Source organism: Chiloscyllium plagiosum, unplaced genomic scaffold, assembly GCF_037043375.1.
Source record: "Chiloscyllium plagiosum isolate Xiang-an unplaced genomic scaffold, Cpla_swu_hap1 HiC_scaffold_46, whole genome shotgun sequence".
Lineage (NCBI taxonomy): Eukaryota > Metazoa > Chordata > Chondrichthyes > Orectolobiformes > Hemiscylliidae > Chiloscyllium > Chiloscyllium plagiosum.
In genome coordinates this window covers 14,168,973-14,183,464 of record NW_028270184.1, presented here as the reverse complement: position 1 = coordinate 14,183,464, position 14,492 = coordinate 14,168,973, and the positions used below count along the sequence as shown (strand labels likewise).

Sequence of the window (14,492 nt, the reverse complement as noted above, 5' to 3'; positions counted from 1 at the left end):
GAACGGTATTCTCGATGACCAGGGAGTCCAGAACCAGGGGTCACAGTCTAAGGATATGTGGTGGTCTGTTTAGGACTGAATTGAGGACAAACTTCTTCACTAGAGTGCTGAGCCAGTGGAATTCTTTCACACAAAAAGTGGTTGAGGCCAAATCGTTGAATGTTTTCAAGCAGACAGGTATAGTTCTGAGGGCTTAAAGGGATCAAAGGCTAAGGGGAGAAAGTGGGAACACGGTCCAGAGTTGGATGATCTACACTTTTCTTCGACCACTCTCCGTTCTCTCCCCACCCCCGTACTCTGGCCAGAGCTGACTTCTACAGCCCGGGTCTGCGAGTGAGAACAAAATCAGATGAGTCAATCGTTTTCCTTCCTGGCCACTGAAGCATCGCCGACCCTCCTATCCCTCACCAAGATGGCCACCCAGTCGCCCTCCTCGCTGAACCCGCCGAACCATCCCCTCACCAAGATGGCGGAGGGGGTTAGCCACCCTCGTCACCCCGCCCCCGTCACATCATTGAGCAACAGCCCGCCTCCCAATCACAAAATGGCGGTCACTCACCTTTCTCTCCCCACCCACCCAAAGGATGTTCCTCCTTTCTCTTCCCCTCCCCCGCGGGACCTGTGAGCTCTTATTCGGAGCCCCAAGCCTCGCCTACAACGTTGATAATGTTGCCAGGTCCTAATGCTACGATTTCCATTCTTACCTTATCTCACAGACACTTCCCGCCGCCCTAACCGTCCGCTCCTCCTCAGGCTGTCCCCATAAATGACACTGAGCATGCTCAGACCACAACACGTTCCTGCTCCTGCGCAGTGAGCTCCGGTTCCCACTGATGGGGGGCGGGGGGGGGTTTCTGGGGCATTCCCAGTTGGAAAACTGCCATATAGTGCCATTCATGAACAAATCTTATTCATTTCCCAAAGAGCAGAGTGGGGACTTCATAGGTGAAGTTCGCATCAAACAGGAAACAACGCAGGCTCTGGACATTTCAGTAAACCTGCTCGTACAGCAGAACCATTGTAATCAGTAAGATCACACATTATCATCTGCTAGGATACAGCCAGAACTTACAGGAGCTGGGTCGTAGAAAATCATTTCATCAAAACCAGAGAAATATTTGCTTAATGTTTTAAAGTTTTCACCGGATTTCCTTCCTGTCCTAAAATAATTGCAGCACAGAATGATTATTCCATTTCAGTCTATTGTATTCATGCTAGTTCACTGGAAGAGCTGTTCACCTAATCCAGTATTCTCATCTTTTCTCTAATGTCCTGCATGATTGCTGTCGTCAGATAATGGTTTAATTCTCTGTTGAGAGCTTCATTTCAATTTGTCACCATTACACTTTCACTTCATAATTTGCTTGATTTTTGTACTCTTTGCCCATGCCTCTAAAGACCAAAATACTTAAAGAACCACGTTTTGTTTTGGCCTTCCACCTTCAAGTAATAAAAATGACAAATCTACACACCTCCATTGCAACCAGAGAACGTATTCCAGTGCAGTGCTTCAATTAGTGATCCAGACTGTGAAATCATTTGTGTGTCTGGATGGCTAGCTGTAGCTGAGTGCCTGATTGCTGTATTAAATCTAACATCTCCACAACCATTCCACACTTCCTTTGCAACAACATGAAGAATATACTGCTTTTGTTTCATTTCATTTACATCCTCAGACTGTTTGCAAATTCCTTTTATACGTCATCTTCTAACACATATATGTTCTCCATTATAAAAACTTACATTGGTCTTACTAACAGGTTGCAAGAGGATTGCTGTGGTTACAGTTTGGAAATACTGTTTTTTAAGTGAATGAGTAGAGGTCTGACAAATGGATTTTAATGAAGTAAAAAATGAGATTGTTCATTTTTGCAGAAATAATTTAACAATCTGTTTGAAATGGTAGACATTGCGCAGCTCTGAGATGCAAAGAGATTTGGGTGTCCTAGTGCATTATTCACAAAAGTCTAGATTAGAGTGGTGCTGGAAAAGCACAGCAGGTCAGGCAGCATCCAAGGAGCAGGAAAATCGATGTTTCGGGCAATAGAGGCAGGGTGCCTGCAGCGTGGAGAGATAAATGAGAGGGGGGTGGGGGTGGGGAGAAAGTAGCATAGAGTACAATAGGTGAATGGGGGTGGGGATGAAGGTGACCTGGGGGTTGCAGTGAGAGAGAGACTCACTGAGATTCTTGTAGAGAGAAGAGGAAAACTTCTTCAAAGCAGGCATCCATTTTTACCTATTATTCACAAAAGGTTAGTCTCTGTGTAATTAGGATAATTAACAAAATGTTATTATTTATTGTGGAGCATTGAATTGAAAAAATATTGACTGATTGAGTTTTTGTTGTCACATGTCCTGAGGTATAGTGAAAAGTGTTGTTTTGCATGTTATACAGGCAGATTTTACATACAAAGTGCATAAGGGTAGCAGAGCGGAATGCAGAATACCGTGTCACTGGGAAGGTACAGAGACAGAGTTCAGAATTAATTTTGAGAGGTCCATTCAAAAGTCTGATAACAGCAGGGAAGAGTTTTGAGAAGATTTGTAGCTCAGGTTAAGGTTCTGGATGTATGTTTGCTCACTGAGCTGGATAAAGGATGTTTTTTGGACGTTTCATTACCATACTAGATAACATATCAGTGAGCCTCCGATGAAGCGCTGATGTTATTCTCCGCTTTCTATTTATGTGTTTATATGTGCTGGTTTGCATGAAGAACTGGGCTGTGTTCATGAATCTGCTGGTTCTTGTGGTCTTGGGAAGAGTAGTTGACAAAGAACACTGTATCCAGACAGGATGATTTCTATGGTGCATCTACAAAAAGTGGTTAGAGTCCTTGTGGACTTGCTGAATTTCCTTAGCCTCCTGAGAAAGTAGAGACATTGTTATGCTTTCTTGAGCATTGCGTTGACATGGGTGCACCAGGACAGATTGTTGGTAATCATCACTCCCAAGAGCCTGACCCTCTTGACCATCTCCACCTCAGGACCACTGATGCAGACAGATGTGTGCACTCCACTCTGATTCTGGAAGTCAACGAGCAGCTCCTTCAGTTTACTGACATTGATGGAGAGATTGTTGTCTTTACAGCAAGCCGCTAAGCACTCAATCTCTTTTTTGTATTCTGCATCAACATTGTTTAAGATTGGACATACAACGGCGGTGTCATGAGCAAACTTGAAAATGGAGTTGGGGCAGAATTTGGCCACATCGTCCTGAATATAAGGACTATATTAGGAGGCTGAGTATGCAGTCTTGTGGGGCACCAGTATTAAGGATTATGGTGAAGGAGATGTTGTCACCTATTCTTACTGATTGCGGTCTATGGGTCAGGAAGTCAAGGATCCAGTTACAGAAAGGGAGCCAAGACGTACGTCTCAAAGTTTACGGATGAGTTTGTTTGGAATTATGGATGAAGATGGAACTGCAGTTAATGAGTGCCTGATGGAGAAAATGGTGAATGAGTTCTGAAGAGTCATATCTGACTCAAAACGATGACTGTTTCCCTCATCACACATGCTATGAGACCTGTTGGGTTTTTCCAATGTTTTCCCTTTTTATTTTCCAACCCCTGCGGTATTTTGCTTTTAGAAAATTAGCACGTTCATGCTTTAGGTGTTCAGGAAGCATGAGACCACTACTGGAATACTGTAAGCAGTATTGATCTTCTTGTTTAAGGAAGAATGTAAAAGTATTGGAAGCAATTCAGAGAAGATTTACCAGATCGGTTTCAATGTGGTTACGCAGGATAGAAAACATATATCATTAAGCCATTTAAAATTGGTACAGCACACACCCTCCTCAATACACATACAAAAGTGCACTGTTTGAGATAGAGTCATAGTCATAGATTCATAGAGATGTACAACATGAAACAGACCCTTCGGTCCAATGCCGACCAGATATACCAGTCTAATCTAGTCCCACTTGCCAGCACCTGGCCCATATTCCTCCAAACCCCTCCTATTCATATACCCATTGAGATGCCTTTTAAATGCTGCAATTATACCAGCCTCCATCACCTCCTCTGGCAGCTCATTCCATACACGCACCAGTCTCTGTGTGAAAAAGATGCCCCTTAGGTCTCTTTTATATCTTTCCCCTCTCACCCTAAACTTATACTCTCTAGATCTGGACTCGCCCACTCCAGGGAAAAGACTTCTCCTATCCATGCCCCACATGATTTTATAAACCTCTATAAGGTCACCCCTCAGCCTCCAACGCTCCAGGGACAACAGCCCTAGCCTGTTCAACCTCTCTCTATAGCTCAAATCCTCCAACCCAGGCAACATCCTTGTAAATCTTTTCTGAATCCTTTCAAGTTTCACAACATCCTTCCGATAGGAAGGAGACCAGAGTTGCACGCAATATTCCAAAAGTGGCCTAACCGACGTCCTGTACAGCTGCAACATGACCTCCCAACTCCTGTACTCAATACTCTTGACCAATAAAGGAAAACATACCAAACACTTTCTCCACTATCTTATGTCCTTGCGACTCTACTTTCAAGAATCTATGAACTTGCACTCCAAGGTCTCTTTGTTCAGCAAACTCCCTAGGACCTTACCATTAAGTGTATAAGTCCTGCTAAGATTTGCTTTCCCACAATTTAACACCTTGCATTTATCTAAACTAAACTCTATCTGCCATTCCTCAGTCCATTGGCCCATCTGATCAAGATTCCATTGTAACCTGAGGTAACCCTCTTCGCTGTCCACTACACCTCCAATTTTGGTGTCACCTGCAAACTTACTAACTATACCTCATATGTTCACATAAATGACATATTTACATAAATGACAAAATGTAGTGGACCCAGCACCAATCCTTGTGGCACTCCACTGGTCACAAGCCTTCAGTCTGAAAAACAACCCTCCGCCACCACCCTCTGTCTTCTACCTTTGAGCCAGTTCTGTATCCAAATGGCTAGTTCTCCCTGTATTCCATGAGATCTAACCTTACTAACCAGTCTCCCATGGGGAACCTTGTCGAATGCCTTAGAGAAGTCCATATAGATCACATCTACCACTCTGCCCTCATCAATCCTTTTTGTTACTTCTTCAAAAAACTCAATCAAGTTCGTGATTTCCCACGCACAAAACCATGTTGACGATCCTTAATCAGTCCTTGCGCATTCAAATACATGTAAATCCTGTCCCTCAGGATTCCCTCCAACAACTTGCCCACCACTGAGGACAGGCTCACCGGTCTATAATTCCCTTACCGGAGAGAGTGAGGTCTGCAGATGCTGGAGATCAGAGCTGAAAATGTGTTGCTGGAAAAGCGCAGCAGGTCAGGCAGCATCCAGGGAACAGGAGAATCGACGTTTCGGGTATAAGCCCTTCTTCAGGAAGAAGGGCTTATGCCCGAAACGTCGATTCTCCTGTTCCCTGGATGCTGCCTGACCTGCTGCGCTTTTCCAGCAACACATTTTCAGCTATAATTCCCTTACCACCTTTTTAAAATACCGGTACCACATTAGCCAACCTCCAGTCTCCCAGCACCTCACCTGTGACTATCGATGACACAAATATCTCAGCAAGAGGCCTAGCAAGCGCTTCCCACAGAGTTCTGGGGTGCACCTGGTCAGGTCCTGCGGATCTATCCACCTTTACGCGACATAGACTGGGACTGCCATAATGTTAAGGGTTTAGATAGAGAGGAATTTGTTCAGTGTGCACAAGATAAGTTGTTTTTTTTATAGTCTGCGTTTTTCTGAATGCTGACAGGATTAACCTCTTCCCGAATATGTCCAAACTCTTCTGCTCGTTCATTTATTGAAGGCGTTGTTCAAATGGTCACACTTCCTTTTGGTATAGTTGTTCCCTTAAGTCAGATTGTCTCGTCATGTTACAGTATCACAGTTACGAATGTTCAAATGTTTGGTCCAGCCCCAGAGGGTTTAATCTGTTTCATGCAACGAACAGAAAGACCCAGCTGTCTCCCGGGGTTTGACACTAGTCAGGATTCCAAATAAGGGGGTGTTTCAGCCAATGAGGGAGAGTCGAGCTCAGTCCCACCCCCTCATTCACTCCGATTGGCTGGAAGTCCAGCCCCGCCCGCCCAGTCCTCCAGCCCCGCCCCCTCTTCCTATTGGCCCTGAGCCACCGCCAACAGCCGCAGTGCAGGGCTGCGGCTGGACGGAGCAGATCATGTGGAAATTTTATCGCAGGTGAGATCCGCTTGGGAGAGCGGCAGAGAGAGTGATGGAGTGGTTAACTGCATTGGGAGGTTTCAGACTCACTGTAAGAAAACTTTAAACCATAATTTTGAAGCTTCCCCCCCCCCCTCCCCAAACTCCAGTGAAGCCGATGGCGGCTTCGTCGCTTCTTTCCAGTATCAGGCCCGAGTGAACGGCCACCATCTTGAGAGGAGAGGACCAGTCGAGCGACGCATGCGCAGTCAGGTCGTTCGAGGGCTGAGGATCGGCCTGTGACCCCCGCCCCGGTGGAGTTGAACCCAGAATTCCCGCCCCTCGGAGGTGAGGCTTCTGTAACGTGCTCTGATTTGCTGGAGGACGCCCCCGCTCCCTTTCCTAATAGGTTTGGGCTCACTGTCAATCACATTCGCTGTTCGAGCATGCGCAGTGACGATGGCTGTTGGCGCTGCAGCTGATAGAGAACCTAGAACATTACAGCGCAGTACAGGCCCTTCGGCCCTCAGTGTTGCGACCTGTGAAACCTATCTATCCTACGCTAATCCATTTTCATCAACGGGATGTCGTTGTCTGTACAGCGACCTGAGGCCAGGGGAAGGAATACGGTGAGGAGAGTGAGAACTGAGAATGGAGGAATGGAGTGAAGGAAGTGGGTTTTAATTCAAGGCAAGGGAGGAACATCCCAATTAGCAGGATCCCTAACTCAGCCGATGGAGCTTGCTCCACTATTCAATAAGATCCTGGCCTATTTGATTACTCCACATTCCTAACTCACCTCCAGACCCTTTCACCCCAGCTCACCTGAAATCTGTCTATTTCAGATTCAAAATAACCAAATATGCTACCTTTCAAGGAAGAGTAATACGGTGACTCAGTGGTTAGCATTGCTGCCTCACAGCGCTAGGGACCCGGGTTCGATTCCAACACAGGGTGACTGTCTGTGTGGAGTTTGCACATTCTCCCCGTGTCTATTGTCTATGTGAGTTTCCTCTAAGTGTTCTAGTTTCCTTCAGGGATGTGCAGGGTAAACATAGGATAATAGAGAATCGGTCTGGGTGGGTTACTCTTCACAGGGTCAGTGTGGACCTGATATGTCAGCATGTAATAACTGAAGTTTTCAGGATCAGAATTATAGTTTATTGCAGCTTCATACTTGGGTCTATTTCAATAGGTTTAACTCGACTGCTTACATTTTTAAGAAGCAAAAGCTTTGACACATTTTAGCTTTTCTGTGAAAACATTAATTCCAAAAGTGATGTTTATTAGGGGCAAACAAAAGAAGGCCAAAGTCACACATTTAGTGTACTTTTTAACAAAGTCTAAAACAATAAGCATTGTTTTTCATTGATGATTTGTTGAAATCTCGATTCTGGGCTAAGGCAGGTAGATTAATTGTCACATCATACTTAAAGCTCCATCTGGTGTCCACGTTGCCCATAAATGTAATTTCTAATGAAGCAGTGACCCTCAGCTCTACATTTACCCGTACAGGAAATATCCTTTTGATAGGTGCCCTGTCAATAGCTGTCATATTTTTAATGCTTTAATCAAGTTGCATGTAACTCTTCAGAACCCACTAGATAGAAACCTAGCCTGTCCAACTATTACTCATAATACAACCCACCTTTTCTGGTTATAAGTTTAGTGAACCTTCTCTAAACTGCCTTTGATACATTTTCATCCATCCATAACTAAGGAGTCCAGTAATGGCACACAGTGAACACGCTGTTGTCTTATCAGTTCCCTTTACAATTGAAGTGTAACCTACCTATTTTTGCATTCAACCAGTGAACACCTACTAGCTCTTCTAATTACTTGTAGTACCTGCATATTAACCTTTTGCAATTCATGCACTAAGAAGGCTAGATTACTCTGCATCTCAGAGCTCTGTAATTTCTCATCATTTCAATGAAATACTTCATTTTTATTATTCCCGTTGAAATGGAAAGTTTCCTGAAAACTCCCATTTTCAAGATCATTGTCCATTCACTTAACCTGTATCCCTTTGCAGCTTCCTTATGTCCTCTCAACTCAATTTCTTATTTATCTCCACTTTGTCAGCAAATATTGAAACCAAAGTTTTTTGTTCAGTTAATCCAAATTTCTGAAAACAAATTGCAAAATATTGAGGACTCTGCCATGATCCCTGTGGCACGTCACTCATTACATCTTGCAAAACCGAAAGGAACACATTTATGACTGGCTAACTAACATGAACTTTTCACAATCACCTTTCATGTGACATCTTATGAAACACCTTCTGAAAATCTAAGTGCAGTACATTCAGGAGTTCTCCATTATCGATAGTACATGTTCCTCAAAGAACTCCAATAACTTTGTTAAATGTGATTTCCATTTCCCAAAATCATGTTGACAGTCTGATGACCTGCAGCGTTTCAAAAAGCCCAACGAAAATGTCTTTGCTAAACTTGAGGAAAAGTATATAGGACTGGGAGTTAAAGCTTTTGGGGATTAAAAGAAAGGAAACAGTATTGAAGAAAAACTTGAATTGTCTGTTCAGAATCTCTATCCTGTTCTGACAGTTAAAAGCTTGTAAACTCCTTTTACAGGATGTAGAAAGAGGATGTTTTAAAGGGTGAGAAGCTCAAATCAAATTTAATGTCAACATTAAACAGAGTCACTTGATTCACGAGGAACAGAATATCAGCAGCAATGAATGAGAAAGAAGAAATGCTCACCTGTTCTATCTGTGGAAGAAGTTTACAAACATCAGTGTGAAAGGAAAAGCATCAAGTGTCAGGCCTGAATGAGAGTGTTCCAGTACCCTGACTGTGGAAAAAGCTTCAAGCAATTATGAGCATGATATTACACCATTTAAAGCAGTGAGAAAACATACACGTGTTCTGTGACTGGACGAGGCTTTGAGTGATCTTCCAAACTGGAGAGACACGAGGACACCGGCACCATGGAGAAACCGTGGAAATGTGAAGATTGTGGGAAAGGATTTAATTACTCATCCCGGCTGGAAATCCATCGACGCACTCACACTGGGGAGAGGCCATTCATCTGCACTGAGTGCGGGAAGGGATTTGCTCGGTCATCCAACCTTAGTTCACACCAGCGAGTTCACACTGAGGAGAAGCCATTCAGCTGCACAACGTGTGGACAGAGCTTCAGGTCTGCAGACATGCTCACTGAACACGAGCTGTTTCACATTGGAGGGCAGAAACCATTCAGTTGTTTCGTGTGTGGGACAAGATTCTCTCAGTTACTCGCCGTCCAGTCACACCACCATTTTCACACAAAGGAGAATCCATTCCGCTGCACTTCCTGTGGAAAGACGTTCAAGCATTCGATTGACCTCAAAGAACACCAGCACACCCACACTGGACAGAAACCATTCACCTGCTCCGTGTGTGGGAAGCAATTCCCTTGGTCATCCCAACTGCTGACACATCAGCAAGTTCACACTGTGGAGAGGCTGTTCACCTGCTCTGTGTGTGGGATGGAATTCACTCAGTCATCCCATCTGCAGAGACACCAACGAATCCATAAGTGACTACTTGATTCTGCTGTTGTTAATGATGTTCATGATTGAGAATCTGATAATATTTGGTTTATTTCTGATATTAACAACCCCTAGAACTGTGGCTGGTATTTTAATTTGATTTTTTCAGGGCTGCACTGTTTCTTTTCAAACGTACCACCTGTGATCTTTCCCTTTGAACTGGGAACTCAGTAACAATACAATAATGAACTTTTACTTCAATCCTAAATTGAATTTTCAATACGAAATCTGCAGTCCAGAATCTGGAAGATTAATATGTCCAAGTGGGAAAATCTCTTAATCCTTGCTGACAATTTTGACTGCACATTTTTCACATTGATACCTGAGCTATGGCATTAAATGAAGCCAAGAGTCATGAATAATAATGAAATATTTTACAGATAAATCAATAAAACTTCCATCAATCAACATCGATATTGATGAAGTTTGGAAGCCGCTGGGTTCAATCATTTATGACACTGCAGCAGCAACATTTGGTAAAGGTCGAACCATATCAAAGACTGGTCTAAGAGCTACTTGGCGGAGATGATATGTCATTGAAGCAAAAAAGGCAAAGATGACTTGATGCACAACCTCAATGCAGCAGCTAGAATGCTGCATCATCTCCAGGTAGCCAAGACAGTTGTGCAAAGGAACAGAGATATTGGGCAAAGAATCACTGAGTCTGACATGTCAAGAAATCTAAACTGCCTGTGGTCACATTCATTTACAAGCTGTGTCGGATGGGATTGAGAGAGGACTTGAAATCCCATCATGCCGAAGGTGGCTCCTGAGAAATCCAGAGCTGAAGTATTCACTGTTGGAGGTAAACAGACATCCTGCTGGGTTTAACGTGACTGTGCAATACTCCTATGAGACGGACATCCCCAGTCTCCATTTGATGCTGTCCTCCTAGTCGTTGTTGTGTCGGACATGGAACTTTCATCATCTGACCTGGAAAAGGTCATTGATTGTGGAGCAAAGCAGTAAGTCTCCTCTACTGCTGCACCTTCATGACCACTGCCTTCTCTGTTCGGAGGCAGGATCTGTTCCATGGGGCATGCATGATACAAAAACCATCACCACCTACAAAAACAAAAGAGACAGAGGAGTTTGCAGCAATTGTGGGAGCATCTCACTCCTTACTGTCATAAGGAAGACCTTCAGCAAGATCATGTTTTAACAGACTGCATCCACTTAGAGTGGGTGTATCCAGAAGCACAGTGCAGTTTCTGTGACAGCAGATCGATAGTGGACAGGATTTTCTTCATACACCAGCTACAAGAGTAGTTTATAATTAGCATTTCATCTAAAATGCTACTAGTTTTTGTGCTGAGAAAAGTGAAACATTTTCATGACAAAGACGCATTGCAATTTACTTGTACAATTGTAAAGGGACCAAACATTTGATTTCCCCAAAGATAATTTCAGACTTGTAGTTGTTTTTGAGCTCTCAAGTTGTGGGACTCTCTTCCCTCTAACTGTTTCTCTTTGTCTAAAATGGTTAAAGCTGTAGTTTATCTCCAAAAGCTTATTTTTAAAGAACTTTTCTTAGCCTTCAGTTATATTACAATCATTTGGAAAAGAATCAAAATAATATTTGACAAAGCTGAGAGAAGTACCAAAGACTTGGAAACGAAGTTTGAAATGGTATTTGATTTGTTTTTCCTAAAGAAAGTTGGTGCAAAATTGACCAAACTTTGTTCATTTGTGAAAGTTTGCTCAGCCCTTTTACAAAACAAGCGAAGGAATTAATCCTTTTTACCGATGGCATGGTGACAATTTGAACAAAATACCATATTTTAAGATGCGCCTTCATCCCATTTGCTATCTTTCAAGACAGCTTGCTTGAGAACGGGAGATATGGGAGTTATCGCTAAACTGATTATAAATATGTCTGTGTCATCTGCAGACAGACACCACATTCTAAGAATATTGAATTGGACAGTGAAATTCATGCAGCTCTCCTTTAATGAGAGAGAATTAAAATTATTGCACTTAGAATAAAAGGATAGAAGGAATTCACACCAATGGAATATAGCATTTACATTCTGGTGGAAATCACAAAGTGTGGATGAGATTCATAAATCAATACTCTTCTCTTAGAGATGTTTGCTTGCTTCAGCACATTGAGAAACTGAATTTGATCATCTGGCCACTGCCTGAGGCATTGGAGCCATGCTGGGGGAGTTAAGCAAAGATCTTCAAACTGACCTCACCTCCTTGATCTCTTGGTAAGGTTACCTGAAAGTGGCTTTTATCAGTTGGAATTGTGGCATGATATTGGACAGCGCTGTGAGGAAGAGATATGATTCATTCCTCTAGAAGATTAATGTGGAAATGCATGGTGACGCTGCATTGAATAACATGTCCCAGACATGCTCAGCAACTTGATAACAAACAGCATGAAATTGTTACTGTGTCATGAGATGTACCATGAGATGACATTGTAAATCATTAATGCATTGTCAAACACTCCCATTGAGGAGTTGACTTTAAGATAATAGGGATAGATTCCACCCACTGGTATCTATCAGAGGAATTGACATTGATGTAAAGACAAACTGAGAATCTGCATTGAGGAAACGGCCACAAGGTGGATACAGGTGAATGCAGAGAGCTGGAGAATCTTTAAATTCCCACAGGAACTTTTTTATTTGAACGAGGGGATTGATGGCGTGTCAACAATTTAGAATTGTGAGACTGGATCTGTAAATAGAATTAAAGTTGAAATTTTTCACATGACTAAAAATATTTTGACATTTGTTCTTGGAGGCAGCAAGGGTTTGCACTGCTGATTCTGAATCTTCTAGCAACTTCAGTATGTTTATGGTATATGTTCAGGAAATTAGAAAAACAAGCTCATAGGTTAGAAGTAGCTGGAGTTGTGGGAAATTGATTTGAGAATTCTCTTCTCAAGACTGGGACATCTGAAAATAATGACTTCATGAAATAGGAATCTGAGTGATTGATTGTTGTTTGGGTATTTTTCAGGCTGAAGGAAAGTTTGTATTGGAGCCCACCAGGAATTAGTACTTGGTCTGTTACCTTTCCTGATGTATGTTAATGATCTGGATCTTAGTTCGCAGCTGTGAGGAACATTTAAGGACTCTAAGTTTATACTTAATTGAATTTACAAGGATGAGGGGGAATCTAATTGAAACATACAGAATACTGAATGGCCTGGACAGAGTAGATGTTGGGAAGATGTTTCCATTGGCAGAACTCTAGGGCACAGCCTTAAAGTAAAGGGAGATCGTTTAGAACAGTGTTCAGAAAAAACTTCTTCATCCAGAGAGTGATGAATCTATGAAATTCATTGCCACAGAAGGCTGTGGAGGCCAGGTCACTGAGTATATTTACAACTGAGATAGCCAGGTCTTTGAGTTTAAGGGGATCAAGGGAGAACTTACCAGCCAAGATTGAATGACTGAGCAGACTTTGGCTGAGTGGCCTAATTTCTGCTCCTGTATATTATGGCCTTATGTTACAAAACCTAGAAGCATTGTAAACTGTGAGGAGGAAAATGTAGAAGGCCAACAGGATGCAGACAAGTTGGTAGGGTGGGCTGACTGATGACAGATCAAATTCAGTGGAGAAGTATGAGATGATTCATTTTCGTGGGAAACCAAGGGCAGACAGAATAAAGTAAAGGGCATTATTCCAAAGAGGGGTGCAAGAGCAGAGGGACCTGGATGATGATGTGCACAGTTCACTGAAGGTGGCGGAGCAAATGAAGAGAGCAGATAATAGAGTGTATAGTATCCCAGAATAGAATACAACAGTGTGGAAGTTATGCTGAAATCATATACGACATTTGTCAGACCTCCCTTGGAATATAGTATGCAGTTCTGGGTACCATGCAATAAGAAAGATAATTGGAGAGAATCCAGAATAGGTTCCAGGGATATCGAACTCCAGTTATGAGGGTAGATTGAAGAGGTTTTAATGACGATGCTGTCACCTTATTGTGTCCTTGGTTATTTTTTTGGAGAGAGGTCGTAAAGGCAGAGGTGCCAAGGATTCGAGGAAATTTGACAGTTTAACAATGGGAGGGGCCAGTTCTCCCAGTTCAGGTTTTACTAGGTTTTTATTTTAGCTGTAGCAGTCACAAAATGTTGGAGTCCAGAAGAGTTGCAAACTCCAGTAAAGGATTCCTCGGACTTTCTCTGAAATCTCTATCTGGATGTTGTTCCTTCCTGCCAATAAGAATCTGTGTTTGAATTTACCTTTTTGCCAAGGGATGTATTTGTGGGATGTTACTGTATTGGAACAGTTACTTAGTAACGGTTACTGTATCGGATTGGTTAAGTTTTCCAATAGTTATTCTAAATTCTGCTTTCTTTTGTTCATGTTTCAACTGTAGTGTTTAAATAAATTCTGTTTTGCTTAAAGCCCAGTGGTTTGATCAGTTGCATTACACCTAGAACACCCACTTCATATATGCCTTAAAATAAGAAAAAGTTAGGGTCCAGTCTACCTTCTTGAAATATTTTGAGGGGGGTCTGGCCTGGTCCATAACAGTTTGAACTGTTCTTGTTGGTGAGATAAAGGCTATAAGAGGAGATCTAATAGAAGTTTGTAAAATCATGAAGGAGCTAGATAGCTTAGATAGAGAGAAACTGTTCTTGCTCATAAACAGATTGAAAAATAAAGGGTACAGCTTGAAAGCAAATTATATAGCTAGCAAATGTCATGTGAGAAAAAACAACTGTTTCACACAATGAGTGGTTGCACTGACTGGAATTATATTGAGACAGGTTCAGATGAAGATGACATTGCATGGTTATTTGAATGGAAACAATTGTGCTAGGGTATTGGGAAAAGGC

General features: G+C 42.5%; 1 protein-coding gene across 2 annotated transcripts in view; it reads left to right on the top strand.

The window, feature by feature from the left end:
* The window catches only part of LOC122543903 (uncharacterized), a 74,125-nt gene extending 60,068 nt beyond the window's left edge, over positions 1-14,057 (top strand). The window contains exons 1-2 of one of the 2 annotated variants that reach the window (XM_087983621.1): positions 6,281-6,479; positions 8,726-14,057. In XM_087983621.1, coding sequence (XP_087839747.1) covers positions 9,082-9,675 — 594 coding nt within the window. In that variant the 5' untranslated portion in view covers positions 6,281-6,479; positions 8,726-9,081 and the 3' untranslated portion in view covers positions 9,676-14,057. Of the gene's footprint in view, positions 1-6,280; positions 6,480-8,725 lie in introns of those variants that run through there. The other variant, XM_087983622.1, reaches the window with a different exon arrangement.
* Positions 14,058-14,492: the final 435 nt, after the last annotated feature.